Consider the following 19,539-nt stretch of genomic DNA (forward strand, 5'->3'; position numbering starts at 1 on the left):
CCTTATCTACAACAAAAAAGCTTATTACATTATACATAATAGGATTAAAAAAATTCCAGATCTTTTTCATACTTTTTATAATCAAAATATTTTAGTTTTAGAAACCTCTCTGTGTGTGTGTGTGTGTGTGTGTGTGTGTGTGTGTGTATGTGGGTGTGTTTATGTGGGCGTGTGTGTGTGTTTATGTGTGTATGTGTGTGAGTGTGAGTGGGTGTGTGTGAGTTAAAATTTTAACATTTAAAATGTTAAAGCTTTTATAAAGTCTATTTATTTATAATTTATTTTAAGACGGACGTACTTACCCTATATAAAAGAGTAGCTACGCTACTGAAATTGTTTAAATTAGGTCAGTGAAAGAAACATTAAACAGTATTCATGTGAATGCCTTTCTAAACATACCTCTTAATATTGGATATATTATACGCGGATATATTGACAGGGGAAAAATTGTGGTCAATTTTGGTTGCTTATATGATCATCATTTGTTAATCATTTTGTTCTCCCGGGAGGAGGGGAAGGGATGGGATTAAGAGGGTGGATAAAGGGTGCTGTTATCTTCGCCAGCTGTGAGTATTACTTTGTTAGAGTACATGAAAATCTTGTGTAACATCCGAGTAATTATATATAAATTCTCTTAAATGTGTTCATTGAGTTCCGCTTGTGTGTATACTCCACACAACTACCTGCCTCAGTTTTCATTGACCCTGAATTTTGCAGAATATTTTTAAAACTAAAGCTTTTCTATTATTAGTGTCAGTCTGTAATGGATAGCTCCTATCATTAATCTAGGTATGTTAGAATTGCCCGATGGATTTCAAACTTGGCATGGTGATTCCTGTAAGGGTTAGGTTCGATTTAGAAAGCGTTGACTTAACAACTTTGAAGACTTAAGTGAATTTTGATTGGTTGATTTCTTAAGTTGGGTGTTCAAGCGTTTCAACTAACAACTAATCTACAGAAAAGGTAAATTTGTGTATCATAATTGGGGGTGTACATCAATTTATCGGCCATTGTCTTATCCCTTTAGATCCATGTAATGTGATACAGGAACGGAATTGATTGCCCATCGATTAAGAGAACCTCTTAAAATCAATAAACAAACCAGGGATCTCAAGGGATAAGACAATGGACAATAAATTGATATTCATCCCCAATAATGATAACAAAATTAAAATCATTGGTGGAAAAGTGTGGATTTGTACAATTTTATATTTTTTTAGGAAACAAATGAAATTTTTATGAAATCAATTTTTAACAAAAATCTGTTCAATTAGTTTCAGAATTTATACTTTGGCCTCTAAATAAGAAAGGTCTGCTTTAAAAAATTAACTTTTTTAGTTTGACTTTCTAACATCCATACGTCAATAAAACTCTTAAATCAATTCAGCAGTTATTGAAAAAATCATTTCTGCTCTTTAGCTTTAAAGAGAAAAAGTACCTTATGTCTTTTTTTCCAAACGCGATTTCTATTACTCCCCAAACATAGTTATAAGTCTTTCCTAGACCCATAATAAGCTTCTCCTGTAAAGGAAAACCTTTTGGTTCAGCGGTTAGCGATATCTTTATTTAAAAAGTAAAAAATACAGAAATACATCCTATTACTCTGTTTTCAGACTTAAAATGAAAAATATTTTGTTAGTGGCCAGTCTGGCGCTTTCCATAGCTGCGACTCAAGCCAAGGAACAATGTTTTGGAAATTTCAAGTAAGTTATTGATTGATTGATAGATAGATTGATAGACAGATTTTATTGATAGACATATTAAGGGATAGATTGATTGATTGTTTGATATATTGATTGATAGATTGATTGATTGATTGAATGATATATTGATTGATAGATTAATGGATTAATTGACTAATAGGTTGATAGATTGATTGGTTCATTTATTGATTGATTGATAGAATGAAATACATGTTGATTGATAGATTAATAGATAGGTTTATTGATATATTGATTGATTGATGAATTGATTGATTGATTGATAAATTGATTAACAGATTGATAGATTGATTTAAAGTAAGACCCACAAAAAAAGTATTTTTAGGATTTACAGCCTTTATTTCTTAATGTATCATCAAAAGTATCATATGTTTTTGTTCTCTATACAATTTTACACAAGATAAAGGAAAAAATATTATTTTCAAGTATGTATCAACGGCGATTTTTAAGGCCAAAGTTTCTAAAAGTACTTAAAAAAGGATTTTTTTTTATTTTTAATAATTTTTTGGTGGATATATAATTTAATTTTGCTAACCGGTTCAGTGGTTAACTAGTGATTCTAATGGGATCAGGTAGGGAGCAGAAAAATAAGCTAAAACCACCTAATGCCTCAGATATAAAGATGATATAGCCAAAAACTATACCATGATCTACGTGAAGCGTCAAAATAGAGAATCAATAGGTTATTACAAATAAACATAGCCTCGTTATTATACAAGTATTTGTTGTATGACCCTATTCAAAAGACTAATTATTGTTATAGGACCCTACAGCATGATGTGCAAGGAAAGGTCTGTGCAAAGGATGCCAAGACTCTTGTCATTTATAATTTCTCGGTAAGTAGCACTGATAAATTTCAGGGATCTAAAGGGATAAGACAATGGCCGATTAATTGATGTATATCCCAAATGTTTACACAAAATTACACCTTTTGTAGATTGCAATTAGCGGTTGAGACGTTTGGACACGCATATTATTGAGGGAGGGAGGGGAATCACATTACTTCATAATCAACTAGTGGCTACGCCCCTAGAAGCCTCTAGGGACAATTAATGTGGGAGATACCCTCCCCCCAATTAATTAAAAACCTTCCATGGACCTATGAGAAGCTTAATTGTAAAAGAGAACCATATCATTTCATACGTTAGCGAGATCCTTCGATACAGACAAAAAAAGCTTACTACTTTTTATAATACTAGCGGCTTCGCCCCTAGCCTCTAGGGGCTTTTTTTCTGAAGGTTTAGGGGAGAATGTTAAAAATTTTGTTTACATTTTTTTAGATATTATCTGTATTTTATAACATTTTATAACTCTTTATATCATTTTATAACTATGTATAACATTTTATAACTCTTTATAACTTTTTATATTTATTTTTATTGATTTATATCATTTAAAACATTTGAATTTTTCTTTTTATTTATTGTTTTTTTTTAAATTTCTTAGCCATTAGCTTTTTTGGGGCTTCGCCCCTACAGGAGAAGGAAGTTTTTACAATCTTTTTGAATTTGATAAATAAAGTTTAAAAAAAGAGAAAAAAATTAAAAATAAGAAAAATAATTGAAAATATAAAGAAAGTATAAAATAGTATAAAAAAATATAAAAATTTATAAAGATATATAAAAAGATATAAAAATATATAAAAACATAAAAAATATTAAAATTAGAAAAAAATATGAAAAATATTTTTTGGAGGGGAAAATTTTCATTTTTTGGGGGTTAAGGGTGTCCCTTCCCCCAAGAAAATAGGTTAAAACCACCACAGGACTAATAGGTATATACCCTGAAGAGTAGAATCCAATCGGTTCAGTGGTTACTGAGATCTTAAGCTTCAGATGGACAGACAGACGGACGGACAGAGGGACAGACATCATTCTACTTTGTATTATAGATGATTGTCATATTACTTATTTTAGTATGATGGAACCGGTCCCGACGCTTTCTTTTGGATTGGAAAATCTGGAGTCCCTAAAGCTACTGATGAACAGTCTACATACATCCTTGGTGAGGTAAGGTTCATTCATTCATTGATTGGTGGATTAAATGATTGATTAATTGTTTAATTGATTGATTGATTTAGTGATTGATTGATTAGTGACTTAGTTGATTGTTAGATTGATTAATTGGTGACATAGTTGATTGATTGATTGGTGACTTAGTTGATTGAGTGAGTGAGTGATAGATTGATTGATTGATGGATTATTTGATTTACTGTTTGATTGATTGATTGTTTTAATGATAGATGGATTGATTCTTTAGTTTCGCTCATAGTGCCTAGTCAAGGTTAGGTTAGGTTAGGTTAGGTACTGGGTAGATCGCCAGTGGTTAGGCAGGTATAGGGAAAAAACTATTCCTCCCCTTCATTTTCTATTTATTTTCTTAATAAGATTGAAAAAATAGTAAAATGGAACCAAAAACACCAAAGAAATGTGGAAATTAGTTGCATAAAAGCAGCCTGACTGCCATGGATGTTTTATACTTAAATTATGATGGGAATGTTGACAAGAAGTTTCAGACGTCTATCTTGAATAGGAGCCGAGAAAATCACGTTTCCCACAGACCAACAGATTTAGATTTCTCTTTAGAGAGTAGCTTTTCTACTAAAAAAGGATGATCTGGTAGTTTATTACGCAATACCTGTTTCATTTGGACTTTTGGGGTTTTAATGTACACTCTTATACTTAGGCTTAGCCTCTTAACATCAGCCATACTGAAAAAACATGTATAGCATCGTATTATAGATAATTTTCTACAAATATCAAAGTATAAGTATTAAATTTAATATCAGTTTTGTTATCAGGGAGGGAGGGGACAATGAGCTGTTTATTACACTAGTCCCCAAAGTTTTATAATAACGTTTTCTTATTCGTTGGCTTTTCAACTTTGAGTACTTTAACCGAATTTTAATTGGTTGGTTTAATGAGTTGACTGTTCAAACGTTTCGACCATTAATTTTAATCTACAGAAAGAGGTAATTTTGTGTATCATCATTGTGGATGAACAGTAATTTATCTGCTTATTGTCTTATCCCTTAAGATCCATAAATGAAAGGATAAATGTAAAAATGAAAGTGTCCTTTAAATAGTTAGATGGGAAAGATAAGATGACGGATATTTTGGAGTCCGAAATTCTATGCAACTTTTTAAAGTAATTTTAGTAGCGAAGCTACCCGTCCGTCAGTTCGTATAGCCATGATTTTTTTCGGCTGCTATTAAAGCTAGACAGCTGAAATTTTGAAAGAAGATTCCTATAACATATGCGAATTTAATCTGTACATTGTTTTGTCCGCCTTTCTGTCGGTTAAGCTTTAAAAGCTATAAATGTTATTTTTTAACTTATATTCTTTGAGTTTTGCATATCTGCTTTGACCATTCAAGATTTGTTTATTGCTTCGGTTCATATGGATGTTGTCATCCTTGTTTTTAGATATCGTTGTTGCGAACATTTTAGTAAATAAACGAGAAAATCGAACCAGCACTTCAACCAATAAGCAAATCTTAATGAAATTTTTTGAAAATATTTAAATGTAAACTTATTCAATCCCGGAAAATTTCAGCCGTCTATCTTGAATAGGAGTCGAAAAAAATCATGAAAACTTAAAGATATAGTTGGGGTAACTAATGATTAAATCTTAATAAAACTTGATAAAAATGTATTCAGAATTTAAACTTTTATAAAACTGTATAGAATTCCATGTGTACATAATATGCTCTGTATGAAATTGAACCCAGAACTTACTGCCCACTAATGATATAAGGTGTGGTTTTTAATGCCAACTATTTTCATTTGGCAATGAGGATAGACTCAAAATTTGTACTCAAATAAAAAGCGCCAAAAAGGTTGATTATGTCCTTAATTATCTTCTTATTATGAAAAGAAGTTGTTTTTTTTTGTCAGAAGCTTAAGATCTCAATAGCTACTGAACCGATTGGTTTCTCTTTATTAGGTAAGCGTCATCTAGGTCTAGTGATGGTTTTAGGCTATTTTGACTATATTTAGTTTTAAACTATTTTTTTAGCCCATTAGTATACAGAAACTAGAAACTTCTAGATGCTAGGGGCGTAGCCGCAAGTATAATAAACAGTAGTACAATATCTGTACGTCTGAATCTTTAATATCTCTGTAACTGCTGAACTAATTTGGTTCTGCTTTTCAGGGAATATACCTACTGGTCCTGTGTTGGTTTTAAGCTATTTTTAAGGGGGGGAGGAGGGGATGTCACATCCATCTCAATGACTATTTAATATTAAGAAATTATGGCTGTACCCATACAAGCGAGCGCGCCTAAAAAATGCGCCATTTTTGAGACAATCCTTAAATGCACATTTAGTTGCTCACGTAATAAACCTGTAACTTGTTTTTAGAAAAAAGTATTATTATGAACATTTTTTATGCAAAGCTTTTACGTAATTAGGGTCTGTCCGTCCGTCCGTCAGTCTGTAACCCATAACTCGGGGCTATGGCACTTACACATCCAGCAAATTTACAGTTGATGTATTTTTGGCAAAATGTTTTCTTTCTTTTTCTCATGTTGTTAATTTAGATATGTTAGAATTATCCTGTTGATTTTAAACTTTAATTCCTGTACAAATTTGAAATAAATTTTATACATTTTATACTTATAAATAAGTATTCTATAATATAAAAAAATTTAAATTCTCAGAGACTAAATATGATTGATCGAGGTCTGAATTTTATAGTGTAGGACTCTAGGGCATATTTGACCATTTAACAACATTAGATGTCAGACAGCTGCTTTTAAGCCGCTTCAAAATTTGATATTTTATTATTTTCAGAATGGTGACAACTACGAGTACAGAGACGATAATGCACCCAAGCTTGGGGAATATTCTGATGAAACTGTTGTCCTCACCCTCCCTGAAGGCTGGCAGGTAGACAATTTTAATACCTATCTATCTATCTATCTATCTGTCTATTTATCTATCCTATTTGTCTGTATGTGTGTTTATCTATATCTCTGTCTATCCATTTATCTATCCTTTCCTGTATATCTATCTATCCTATCTATCTATCTGCCTGTCTATCTATCCTATCTATCTATCTATCTGTCTATCTATTTATCTATCCTATCTGTCTGTCTGTCTATTGATCTCTCTATATTTCTGTTTGTAAGTATATCTGTCTATCTATCTATCTATCTGTTTATTTATATATCTGTCTATCCGTCTGTCTGTCTGTTTATCAATCTGTCTATATATATATATATATATATATATATCTTTTCTTATATAATACATCTATCTATCCATCCATCTAACGATCTTTTTGTCTATCTAACTATCCATCTGTCATTCTATCCTCTGTCTATTTATATCTGTCGCTATATTTGTCTGTCTATTTATCTATCTGTCTGTCTATGTATCTCTTTTTCTGTCTGTTTATCTCTGTTTATCTGTCAGTTTCTATATATCTCTATCTGTCTGTTTGTCTATCTATATATCTCTCTGTCTGTCTATTTATTAATCTGTCTATAAATCTGTCTTTGTGTCAATCTATCTATCTGTCTATTTATCTATCTGAGTGTCTGTCTATATGGCAATCTGTCTGTCTGTCAATGAAGTTGAAAAGATTAGAGAAATATGTTGATCGATATATCCTTATACTAAAGTAATAGGATGTCTGTCTGTTTGTGTGTCTGTGTGTTTGTTTGTACTGAAGGATCTCGCTAACAGCTGAACCGATCGGGTTCTCCTTAACAGGGTAGATTCTCATAGGTCCCGGGAAGGTTTATAACTATTTTGGGGGAGGGTACCACCACCCTCCCTAGAGAAATCACAAAAAAATATAAAAAAAATATTACGCTATCGATTTAACAAAGAGAGTTCAACGAAACATAAACGTCAAACGCAACATAGATTTTTTTAAATATAAAAAAAAACATTTAAAGTGCCACTAGAGGCCTCTAGGGGCGTAGCCGCTAGTATATACATAGAGAATAGAAAGATATATAGATAGATAGATGAATAGAATATAATAGAATTGATTAATTAATGCAATACAATTAAATATTGAATTTACATAATAAATTGCATAGCAAGGAGTAATTAAGCTTTGGAGTAGATTTACAAATGATTATTTTTTCATTTCATTTAGGTAAAGTACAAAAATGATGTATTAAATAAAGAAATTTACACAAATAAATACATAGATTAATAATTAAGTGGGTTGGCTAAATAACTATTTACAGAGAAGGGGGGGAGGGGGACAATGGGTAGTTTTTTATACTAGTCCCTAAATTTTAAAATACCGTTTTCTTATTCGTTGGGATATTACCTTTAGGGACTAGAGGGAATTTTGATTGGTTGGATCTTAATTAATTTTATCTACAGAAGGGGTACTTCAATGTATCATAATTGGGGATGTACATCAATTTATCTGCTATTGTCTTATCGCTTTAGATTCCTATATTGATGGCCTAAAGACAACAAAGCATGTTTAAATGCCAAGTTTACAAAACCAAAAGAAAATTCTTGTGGTTAATTTTTTGGAGCGAACAAAATTTACAAATTTGGAAGAAAAAATATATATTTAACAAGGATGACAACCTCCATAAGTAGCGAAGCTCAAAAGTTATGGATGAATATCTGGAAAAAATTAACTGTAGAGCAGTTTCATAAAAAAAACTGAAAAATCACGAGACCTTGTATGATTTATAACGTGAAAATCTAGGAATCGATTTAGCACCTCAACTAAAAAGCAAATCTTAATGAAACTTTGTTTGGATATGTATATTGTTGACTTATATAATCCTTAATATCAGCCGTCTCTCTCGAATAGGAGTAAAGAAAATCCGTAGAACTTAAAAATCTGGGAATCGAACTAACACCCCAACCAATAAGCAAATCTCAATAAAACTTTATAAAAAGTATGCAGAATATGAAAGTATAAAGACGGGCGGACATTTCGAATTATAGAGTAGCTTCGCTACTAACAAGGATGACAACATCCATAAGTAGCGAAGCATAAAAATTACAGACAATAAGATTTAAAGATCATTTGTTAAAACAAAAATATTATATGGGAGAAAAAAATTACGAAACCTTTCTCACGCATTTTCATGTAGCATGTCAGACAGACAAAGTAAATTACATACTGAGCTGAATCTTTAAATCATTTTGATGGCGCGCCCCGATTTAGCGCACCAACAAAATGATTTAAAGATTCAGCTATGGATGCTCATTGGTACAGGAAATCTTCACAATGAAATTATCTTGAATAGCTGCTGAGAAAATCACAATTCCTAAATAGAGTTTAGGACGGACTAACATTTAATTGTAGAGAAGCTTTGCTTCTAACATTTATGATAACCTCCATGCAAAAAGCTAATCATGTCGGACAATCGAACATTAAAAAATGTAAAATAACAAAGCATTTAATGTTCAGAATTATTCATAGTCTAGTCTCTAACTTTTGTATAAATACTAAATTTACTTAAAATACATGTTACTGTTTATGGATATGTATGTACATACTTAGTTATAGAGATGCTTTTCATATAATGATATACCAAATCGTTTTTGTAATCCATATTACAAATATCAAAGGAAAACATTATATTTAAGCATTTTTTCAATTTGTTTTTGTATTTTTGATTAGATTTCTAAAAAATATTCTTCAATATTTTCAGCTTTGATATTCGATATATTATTACTCGGATGTTGCACCGGATTTTCATGTACTCTGTTAAAATGTACTCTTGCAGCTGGCTAAAATAATGATACTCCCATCCACAACCCTTTTCCCATCCTCTTCCCTTCTACTGGATAATCAAACTGACTCATAAATAAGGTCAATATGAGCAAGCTAAATTGACTACAAATTTTCCCCCTGTCAATATATCCATGCATATCCTACATCCATTGCATTGCTTTGATGGGTGTTGTCATCCTTGTTAAAAGCGAAGCTTTTCTATAATAAGGATAGGTCCGTATGTCCGTCCGTTCGTCCGTAAATGTTAGCTGTTATATTTAACTTAGGCATGTTAGAATTGTCCTTTTGATTTCAAACTTTGCATCGTGATTCCTGTAGTGTTTAGGTACGATTTAGTAAGCATAGCGACGCTATAAACGTTACCAGAATGTCCGTTTTTACATTTAAACATGTTGATTTTTAACTTTTTTTTTAACAGAAAATTTTAGATTTCGAATTTTTATGTGTTATTATTATTCGATTGATCTGATTTTTGAAATACGGATTCCTAGGGCAACAATGTACAATTTTATAAGCGAATCATCTCTATAATCAAGTCTTAAAAATGTAAGTATATCCTTAAACATTTTCCTACATGTAAGCAGTTTTTCAACAAAATTTCTTACAATTTTGTTTCGAATTTTATACATTTATATTCTGATCATCAGTTTTGTAGCTTCGCTTTGATGGATGTTGTCATCCTTGTTATAAAAGAATGCATATTTCATGAAATATTGAAATAAACATGATATATTATTTATTTATTCATCGCTAACCTATTTAATTTATTGCCCTATAAAACTTGTGTTTTAATGCAGGGATCTAAAGGGATAAGACAATGGCGTAAAAAGTTATGTACATCCCCAATGATGATGGCAAAAATTACACTATAGATGGATAGATAAATAGATAAATAAACAGATAAATTGTAGATAAATAAACCGATCGGTTGATACTTAGATAGATAGGAAGGTAGATAAATAAAATAGACAGATAGATATTTAGATAGATAGATTAATTGACAAATAGATAAATAGATAGATAGCCAGATAAATTGGTAGATAGATAAATAAGCAAATAGACAGATAGATAGATAGGAAGCAAGATAAATTGACAAATAGATAGACCGATAAATTTTTGACATTTCAGGATATAGAGTTGATTCACACACACACACACATACACAGATCAGCTGTTTATGTGTGTGTGTGTGTGTGTGTGTGTGTGTGTGTGTGTGTGTGTGTGTGTATGTGTGTGTGTGTGTGTGTGTGTGTATGTTTGTCTGTGTGTGTGTGTGTATTTGTATGTTTGTGTGTGTGTATGTCTGTTTGTGTGTGTATGTTTGTGTGTGTGTGTATGTGTTGATGTGTGTGTATGTGTTGATGTGTGTGTATGTGTGTGTGTGTGTATTTGTATGTTTGTGTGTGTGTATGTCTGTGTGTGTGTGTGTGTTGATGTGTGTGTATGTGTGTGTGTGTAAAAGTACAAACCACAATCCCATTAGTTCCTTAACTGTTGTTACATTCATTTAAGACAGATATTATCAGGGATCTTAGGGAATAAGACAAAGTGATATACATCCCCAATGATGATAATAAAAAACCTTCTATGGATTAATATTATTGGTTGAAAAGTTTGAAATCAACTAGTTTGGAACCAACCAATCGAAATTCATAAAAAAGTATCAAATGTTTTAAGCTAACGCGGTTTATACCTTTGGGTACCAGTGTAATTTACAGTCCAATGTCCCCTCCCTCCCTGTGGGTTAAGATATCTGTAACCTCTGAACTGATATGGTTCTCCTGTACTGCGAAGCTTCTCATATAGGCCTCTATGGAAGGTTTATAACTAGGGGAGGGGTACCTCCACCCTCTTAAGTGAAATCACCCCTAAAAATACCCCCCCCCCTCTTCCTTCCAACGACCCTACCACCATAACAGACATACAGAAGGACAGACAGATCTTGGACAAAGTAACTTCGGACAAAGTAGCTTCAGACAAAGTAGCTTCAGACAAAGTAGCTTCAGACAAAGTAGCTTCAGGACAAAGTAGCCTCCTATGAAAAGTAGCCTCCACTGTTAATAAAGGTCATGGCACCAGCGCTCGGCCCCCGGACAGACTAACAGACATTTAGAGTAGCTTCGCTACTAATGACAGCAACGCAGGGAGTAAGGGAGGGGACAATGGGCAATTAATTCAATATAAGAGTTATCAAAGAAAGGGCATGAAATCCAGTTTAATCCAATAAATTTGTAGGAAATTATAAAGGGATTGTTAATTGAATAATAGATTTCCATAGCGTCATGTAAAGTGAGATCACAACTTGTTTTTGATGAAATTGAGGTTTTTTTGTGTGATTTTTATATTACAAGATTATTGGACCCGGCCAGCTGCTAGCAAGAATATGACTGCCCCTTTTTATTCTGTTTATTTCCCTTGCCCCTTGCCCCCACCTCCCTTCTCCCCGTTTGCTACATTCCAAACTAACACAACGAGTGTTTATTTCCCTTGCCCCCACTTCCCTTATCTCTTCTCCCCGTCTGCAATATTCAAAACATACATAACGAGTTGCGGCATTCCATGCGCAAGTACCCAAACTCAGTCAGAAACTGCTAAATTCTTGCACATTCCCTTTAAGCCAGTACCCAAAGTCTGAGACTCCTAAAAATTGAATATTTGATCCATTGTCCCCTCCCTTACTCCCTGACAGCAACGACACACTTCCAGATGAACTGAAAGTAGTTGCCGAATGTGTACGCAGTTTCCTGGGTGTTTCCTCATCCTAGCTCAATATTTACTACTAGCTACAAATCTTCAAACTTCCCTTAAAAAAATCAAAATTTGAATGTGTAAACGATTTATACATTATACATTATAAATTTGAATTTTTTAAATTTAGATTTTTTTTTTTTGAAGTTTGAAGCTTAACATTTTATAAATAACTAGTGGCTACGCCTCTAGAAGCCTCTAGGTGCACCTAAGGTTGGAGGGGCAAAAGTCGACTCCATCCCATTTTAAATTTGAGTTTCAAAAGAGAAGAAAAATATATTTGGGGGGGAGGGGGGTGTTGACATCCTCCTCAAAAATAGTTTAAAACCTTCCCAGGACCTATAAGAAGCTTCATTGTAAAGGAGAGCAATATCGGTTCAGCGGTTAACGAGATCCTTCGGGACAGACCAAAATCGCTTACTACTTTATATAATAGGATAATATTTTTGTAGACTTTTATTGAATTTTGATTGGTTGTTTCATCCAGTTGAGTGTATAAACGTTTCAACCACAAATTGAAATCTATAGAAATGAAAATTTTGTATATAATAATTGGGGATATACATTTATCTAACGGTCATTGTCTTATCCCTTTACATCCGTGTGTGTAACTAGTTTTCAAGGTTAAGAAGTAAGTTTATGATATCTGTAGGCCTGCAATTTAAAACAAATTCACAGCCAATATCCCAGGGATCTAAAGGGATAAGACAATGACCGATGAATTGATGTACATCCCGAATGATGACACACAAAATTACACCTACTGTAGAATAAAATTAGTTGTTAAAACGTTTGAACACTTAATTAATCAACCAATTAAAATTCAATAAGTCCCCAAATATGTTAAGCCAACGAATAAGAAAGCGTTATCATAAAACTTTGGGGACTAGTGTAATTAATTGCCCTTTGTCCCCTTTCTCTCTCTCTCTCTGAAATATCCGCAGAAATTATTTAAAGCAAAAGATTAAAATTTCGGCGGTTGCCGTCTCATTGCTACTGGAACACAAATTGTAAAAAATTATAATTTAGGTTAGGTTATAATTTTGGTTAGGTTAAGTAAAGGTTATTATTATATTCACAAGTCAAATTATCAGATTTCCTTTTGATTAAGGGATCTTAAGGGATAAGACAATAGCCGATAAATTAACATACATCCCAAAAGAATCCTTCTGTAGATTTTTAGTAAATTATTTCAACTATATACAATATATGACAAGTAAAATATCCCTAGAAACATAATAATAAACTTACTGTTCAGATTTTCCTTGTTTTTCCATTTTTTCTCCCAAAACGCGGCAAAATCAAGACATAAATCCTCGATTTTTTTTGTAAAAAGGACGTTTTTGGTTGATCAGTATAGTTAAAGGTGCTAATAAATTGTTAAGGTTTTCATGCACATACCCTTTAAAGACAGATTGATATATAATACAAAGTAGTACGATGTCTATCTGTCCGTCTGTCTGTCTGTCTGAAGCTTAAGATCTCATTAACCTCTGAACCGATTGAGCTCTACTCTTCAGGGAATATACCTTCTGGTCCTGGTATGGTTTTAAGCTATTTTCTTGGGGAGTGGGACACCCCCAATCCCCCCAAAAAATAAAAAAAACCTCCCTCCCACAAAAAAAAACTTTCTTGCCCCCCCCCCCACAATTTTTTAAAACTTTTTCTTTTTAAATATAAAATATGAAAAGTTAGGTTGATCAAACCTTTTGAAGTGAAGCTGCTAGTATAACATATTTCTAGAGTATCTGCGCTACTTAAATTAAATTAATAATTGATATTTTGTACTTGTGGTTGGTTGTGTGAGATAACTGTCAGGGTGGGAGGGGACATTGGTCTGTTTTTGTACACTATTTCCCTTATATAACGTTTTCTTATTTGTTAGCTGTACAACTTTAGGGGCTTTAATGACTTTTGATTAGTTGGTTCATTAAGTTGAGTGTCCAAATGTTTCAATCACTAATTGTAATCTACAGAAGAGTGGATAATCATTGGGGATATACATCAATTTATCGGCCATTGTCTTATCCCTTTAGATCCCTGGATATTATAACTGTCCATTATACATCCAGTATTAGTGCAATGTATGCTAGATTGTCAAAAATATGCCTTAAATTTATTGGTGGAAAAGTTTAAACAAAGGGGTAGGGTAGCATCATTTACAAGGGATAAGACAATGGATGATAAATTGATTTATTGTACAACAACTCCAGTGATGCTAATCCATTGCGTGATTGGATTCAACTCAAGGACTAGAAACAATGGCATTATGGGAACCGGTTCTTTAACATACCTTATTCTCTTCCCCACTTTTCTTTCGTCATGCGTTATGTTGGAAGGGTGACGCAAATTTCAGATGCAGTATTTCACGATTTGAAAAAAAAATATCTTTATACTATAGCGAATTAAATAATCTTGGATGCATCGCTTGTATCATATAGAGAAAAATAGCAAATCAAATAGCGAAAACTGAGATCTGAAATTTGCGTCACCCTTCCAATATGACGCATGACCGCTACGACCGAAAGACGTGGCATTACTTTGTCCACTATCCCTTCTGTAATATACATTTGAAACGGTTAGACAATCAATTTAATGATCCAACCAATAGAATTTAATAAAGGTACCCTAAGTCGTTATGCCAACGAATAAGAAAACGTTAATATAAAACTTTGTGGACTAGTGTAATAAACTGCCCAATGTTCCCTCCCCCAATGATTATTTACAGTTGATTGTCCTCTCCCTCGAAGTAAAATTGGACATTGACGCTAAAGGTTCAAAATCCAGCAAAGACAAAAAGATTCTTAGCATTTAAGGTTAAAAAAATTTGGAGCTTGGTGTTAAAAGTTCAACATCGAGCATAACTTTACATAATTGTTTGTTTTAATGGATATATTATTACTTGGATCTTACACAAGATTTTTATGTTCTATAATAAAGTAAACTCTGACACTTTTTCTCATTCTATACCTATATGAGCGACAACTTTTTCGATTTTTTACCTTATGAAATATTTTTGACTGATTTTTTATAAAACGGCATGCTATATTGCATCAAGATCCATGACAGATCTATATAGGAAATAAACGTCTATAAATGAGCTCGAGTCTTCCAATAGTAGAGGATTTAATACTCATAGTGTTTCAATAATCCTCATTAAACTCTCATTGACCAAAGCGAAAAGGCCTTTATTCTATTTGTTTATGGAATGAATTAAGTTTTTCACTTCATGTTGATATTTGAATTACATTGAAGTATTAAATCTTTATTTAATAAACAAAAAATATACGTTTATAATATAGTAAATGTAAGAAAACTCTGTTTTAAAAGAATTCGATTGTGGCGACACTTCCTTTGTGTTCAAATATTTAAACTAAAATTGTAATCATATTAACCCTTTGGTGATGGTAATGTGAAAATTATAAAATTGAAAAAATCTTTTTAATAAATTAAGTTATTAAATACTTACTTCTTTCTTTTAGAAAGTAATGGCGGGGGAGGAAAATTGAAATAGATAAATAGATATGTACTTATAGAAAACTAGCCAATAGCAAGATAGTTTTATCGAGCCAACTCTAGTGTCATAATATCCACGTATATTCTACAACCATTTTTGTTTTAGATGAGCGACATCAAGTGGATCTCTGTGTGGTGCCGCCAGTTCTCCGTCAACTTTGGTGAACTTGTCGTTCCTGACGGATTCCAGGTATTATACACAGTTTTCCGCGGATAGTAGTAAGAATATTTCCTAGTATGGCTTCCAAACCGATCAATATCCGCTGGATTAGAACCGGTTCTCGTCCATATTAAATAATTATGTATAGCATTGTTTTAGAGACAATTTTCCAAGAATATTAAAAAAAAATTATAATGTTAAAACCAGTTTTGTTACCACGGGCCGTCGAGGAGGGGGGTTATTAGTGGTACATTTATGGATAAGAGGGAAAGTACCTTTTTCAATATCCAATAGTAGAAAAAAATACATTTAACTTTTAATACATTATTTTTTATACACAAATACAATGATTTATTGGTCAGTCATTTTATCCATATATCCTTTTATCAATTTATTGATCATCCATCCATAAGTTTATATAAATGGATTTAGAATACGTGGATATTTTGAGAGATTCACGCAAACACGAAGAAAATGTTCATTCCAGCTGGCTAATATAACCATACCCCTTTTACCCTAATTATCTCCCCTCCCTAATGAACTGAGCAATAAATTAGGATAGTGGACAAAATAATGCCAGAGTCGGAGCGGTTATGCGTCTTCCGTCAGGTTGGAAGGGATACGCAAATTTCAGACCCCAGACTTGACGATCTGAGAAAAATTTATCTTTATATTATAGCGAATTAGATAATCTGGCAAGCATCGCTGTTATCTTATAGAGAAAAATAGTATATCAAATAGCGAAAACTGAGATCTGAAATTTGCGTCACCCTTCCAATATAATGCAAGACGCATGACCGCTACGACCGTGGCATTATTTGGTACCCTATCATAAATGAGGACGATCTAAATTGACGACAAAATATCCCGTCATTATATTCACTTTTGCTATATCCATTACTAGCGGCTACGCCCCTAGAGGCCTCTAGTGGCACTTTAAATGTTGTTGTTTGTTAAAGTAAATTTTTTATGTACGATACCACCTTATTTGACGTGGAAGTCTCCCCTAAATTTTTATTTTTTTTTATTTTTTTGTCATTTCTCTTGGGAGGGTGGTGGTACCCTTCCCCAAAATAGCTATAAACCTTCCCGGGACTTATGAGAAGCTACCCTGTTAAGGAGAACCCGATCGGTTTAGCGGTTAGCGAGATCCTTCGGTACACACAGACAGACAGACAAACATCCTGTTACTTTAGTATAAGGATAATTAATATTTGTAGATCTCTGATGACGAAGATATCCCCCACCCCGGAGCCCCTGAACCTGAACCTGAGCACACTGATGATCATAGTGATCACTGGGATCATGACGGTGGTGATTATAATGATATTGACAACAGCGTTGGTAAGTAAATGGTTAAGAAAGGGGGTGCATATACCCCTCCTCCACCCCCCCACCCCCCCGGGGGAAACCCTGTGCACTAGGGTGGGTCGGTTTTGGACATTTTTTTCTGAGACCAAAGCGGGATCTTGCACATGATTTTTATAAAATAAAATTATATCAAAAAGCCTTAAGGAGTGAAATCAGAAACTTTTGTTGTCTGTTTTAAAATATCTCGTACCTAGCTCTCAAAACACTTCTAAAAATTGGCCAATTCTCAAAAAAATTGTGTTTTTTTTTGTTATTTCTAAAGCTAGGAACGAGATATTTTGAAATGTACAAAGGTTCATAATTGTACTCCTCAAGGCCTTTTCTGGAAGCCCCATGAAGTCATAGTTCTGATTCAATAAATTTTTGACTCCCATTCAGAAATAGCTATACAACTGTATGTGTGGTAGCCAACGGTATTTAGACTTAAGATCAATTTTAAATCATCCAGAGGTGTATTATATTTATAAAAATCATGTGCAAGTTCCCGCTTTGGTCTCAGATAAAAATGTCCAAAATCGGCCCTCCAAAAAAAACGTGCACGCCACTGCACTGGGTACAATAATATTTTTTATATAATTTTATACTCTTACTTCTTATTCTTTTATAAAAGTAACAGGATTTCTATATGTCTGTCTGTACCGAAGGATCTCTGTAACCTCAGAACCAATATGGTTTTCCTGTACAGTGTAGCTTCTCATTGGTCCTGGGAAGGTGCTCAACTATTTTTGTAGAGGGTATCACAACCCTCTGTAGAGAAATCACCCTAGAAAAAAATTAACGCCCCCCCCAAAAAAAAAAATTATTTTCCTTTGTGGGGAAAGGAAGGGTTTCAAACTCACCACCAAACCCTACCCCCACCTAAAGTGCCCCTAGAGACCTCAGGGGGCCTAGCCGCTAGTTTCATATAAGTTACATTTAATATTATTACACCTCCTATTGTTTTAGGTTAGGCAAGTTGGTTAAGGCTCCCCGTATGGGCTAAACCCCTGCAATAGTTAGGGGATTGAATTTATATGAAAAAAGTTTTACCACATAAAAGTTAACTTAATAATAATAATGGAAAAACCATAATAAATATCTATCTATTCTTTTAAGTATTATCTAATAATATAAAAAAACTTATACTCTTTCTATCTAGACGCAGAGCCTGAGGCCGAGCCCAGCTCCAAGGCTGAACCTGAACCCGAGCCCCACGGTGCGGCAGCTGGTCTCACCCTGGTTCCCGCCGCCGTTCTCGCGGCCCTAGCTGCCATCATTGTGTAATAACCCCGAGTGAATGGTCATCATCTTTGGACCTGCACATCATTTTTTGGGGGTGTGGTGGGGAGGGGTGATTTATTTACCCTCCCCCCTATCCCGGAAAAATAATCAGTAGGGGGATATTGGCTTGGGGGGATTTATTATGAAAAAAAAGTCTGTTGCAACCCAACTGACTTTTTAGAGAGTTTGGAGGTGATAAAAATTTATTTCAAGCCCCCTTACCCCTAATATTTCCTGTTTTGGGAAGAGGGGAGTTTGTCCCCCCCCCCCCCCAACCACTTCTTACATTATGATGTGCACGTCTATGGAAATCATAGTAACATATTCAAACAGCCAATGATGACACATATTTTTTTTGAAAAACCCAAAAATTTTCAAAAAAGGCTCAAAATGATTTTTTTCACTTTAAGTTGTGTCTCAGTCTGTAGATTTATAAAAATTTGTCTATCAATTTTTTCAAAAAGGCATTTATTTTAATTTTAATTTTTTTTATAACAATTTTCTTAATTTTTTTTGAAAAAGAATTATTTATTTAAGAATGTAATATAAACTCAATGCAACCATTTAGGTGAATATTTTTTATATTTTTTAATTATTTTATGTATTTTTGTAAAGATTTATAATATACAATAATTAAGTTTTTAAAAAATTTATAGGAATTTTTATTCTTTTTACTTTTAAAATTTAGATAGGGCACTCTGTATATCAATATATATCCAGTATGGCTTTGAAACTGATTAATATCTGCTGGATTTGAATCGGTTCTCAGCCATACTTAAAAAACATGTATAGCATCGTATTACAGATAATTTTCCATGAATATTGAAATAATTATCTAAAGCATTAATTCCAGTTTTGTTAGCCCAGGCCTTCGGCCCCTCGGGTACAACAAAACTGGTTTTAATCTTACAATTCTTTATTTCTATATCCGCGGAAAGCTGTCTATAATACGATGCGATAAATAAGTATTATTGTATTTTAAAGCAAAAATGAAAAAAATGCTCAAATATATAAGTTATCAAAAAAGTAAAA

The 19,539-nt window shown here is 33.0% G+C and overlaps 1 protein-coding gene across 1 annotated transcript; it reads left to right on the forward strand.

The window, feature by feature from the left end:
- Positions 1-1,550: 1,550 nt before the first annotated feature.
- On the forward strand, positions 1,551-19,539 carry LOC145307486 (uncharacterized). Its single transcript, XM_080149938.1, has 7 exons — positions 1,551-1,703; positions 2,485-2,557; positions 3,638-3,730; positions 6,518-6,613; positions 15,823-15,906; positions 17,097-17,220; positions 18,386-19,539. The coding sequence occupies exons 1-7, from the start codon at positions 1,621-1,623 to the stop codon at positions 18,508-18,510; spliced, it is 678 nt and encodes a 225-aa protein (XP_080006064.1). The 5' UTR covers positions 1,551-1,620; the 3' UTR covers positions 18,511-19,539.

This window comes from Acartia tonsa, chromosome 15, assembly GCF_053477335.1.
Source record: "Acartia tonsa isolate MP-2025a chromosome 15, ASM5347733v1, whole genome shotgun sequence".
Classification (NCBI taxonomy): Eukaryota; Metazoa; Arthropoda; class Copepoda; order Calanoida; family Acartiidae; genus Acartia; species Acartia tonsa.

What these genes read in the sequence shown, in the direction of transcription:
- LOC145307486 (XM_080149938.1), top strand. Translation starts at nt 1,621, where the DNA reads ATGAAAAATATTTTGTTAGTGGCCAGTCTGGCGCTTTCCATAGCTGCG. An exon ending in CAATGTTTTGGAAATTTCAA is followed by an intron (nt 1,704 to 2,484) that starts GTAAGTTATTGA and finishes TTATTGTTATAG; the next exon opens with GACCCTACAGCATGATGTGC. An exon ending in TGATATTGACAACAGCGTTG is followed by an intron (nt 17,221 to 18,385) that starts GTAAGTAAATGG and finishes CTTTCTATCTAG; the next exon opens with ACGCAGAGCCTGAGGCCGAG.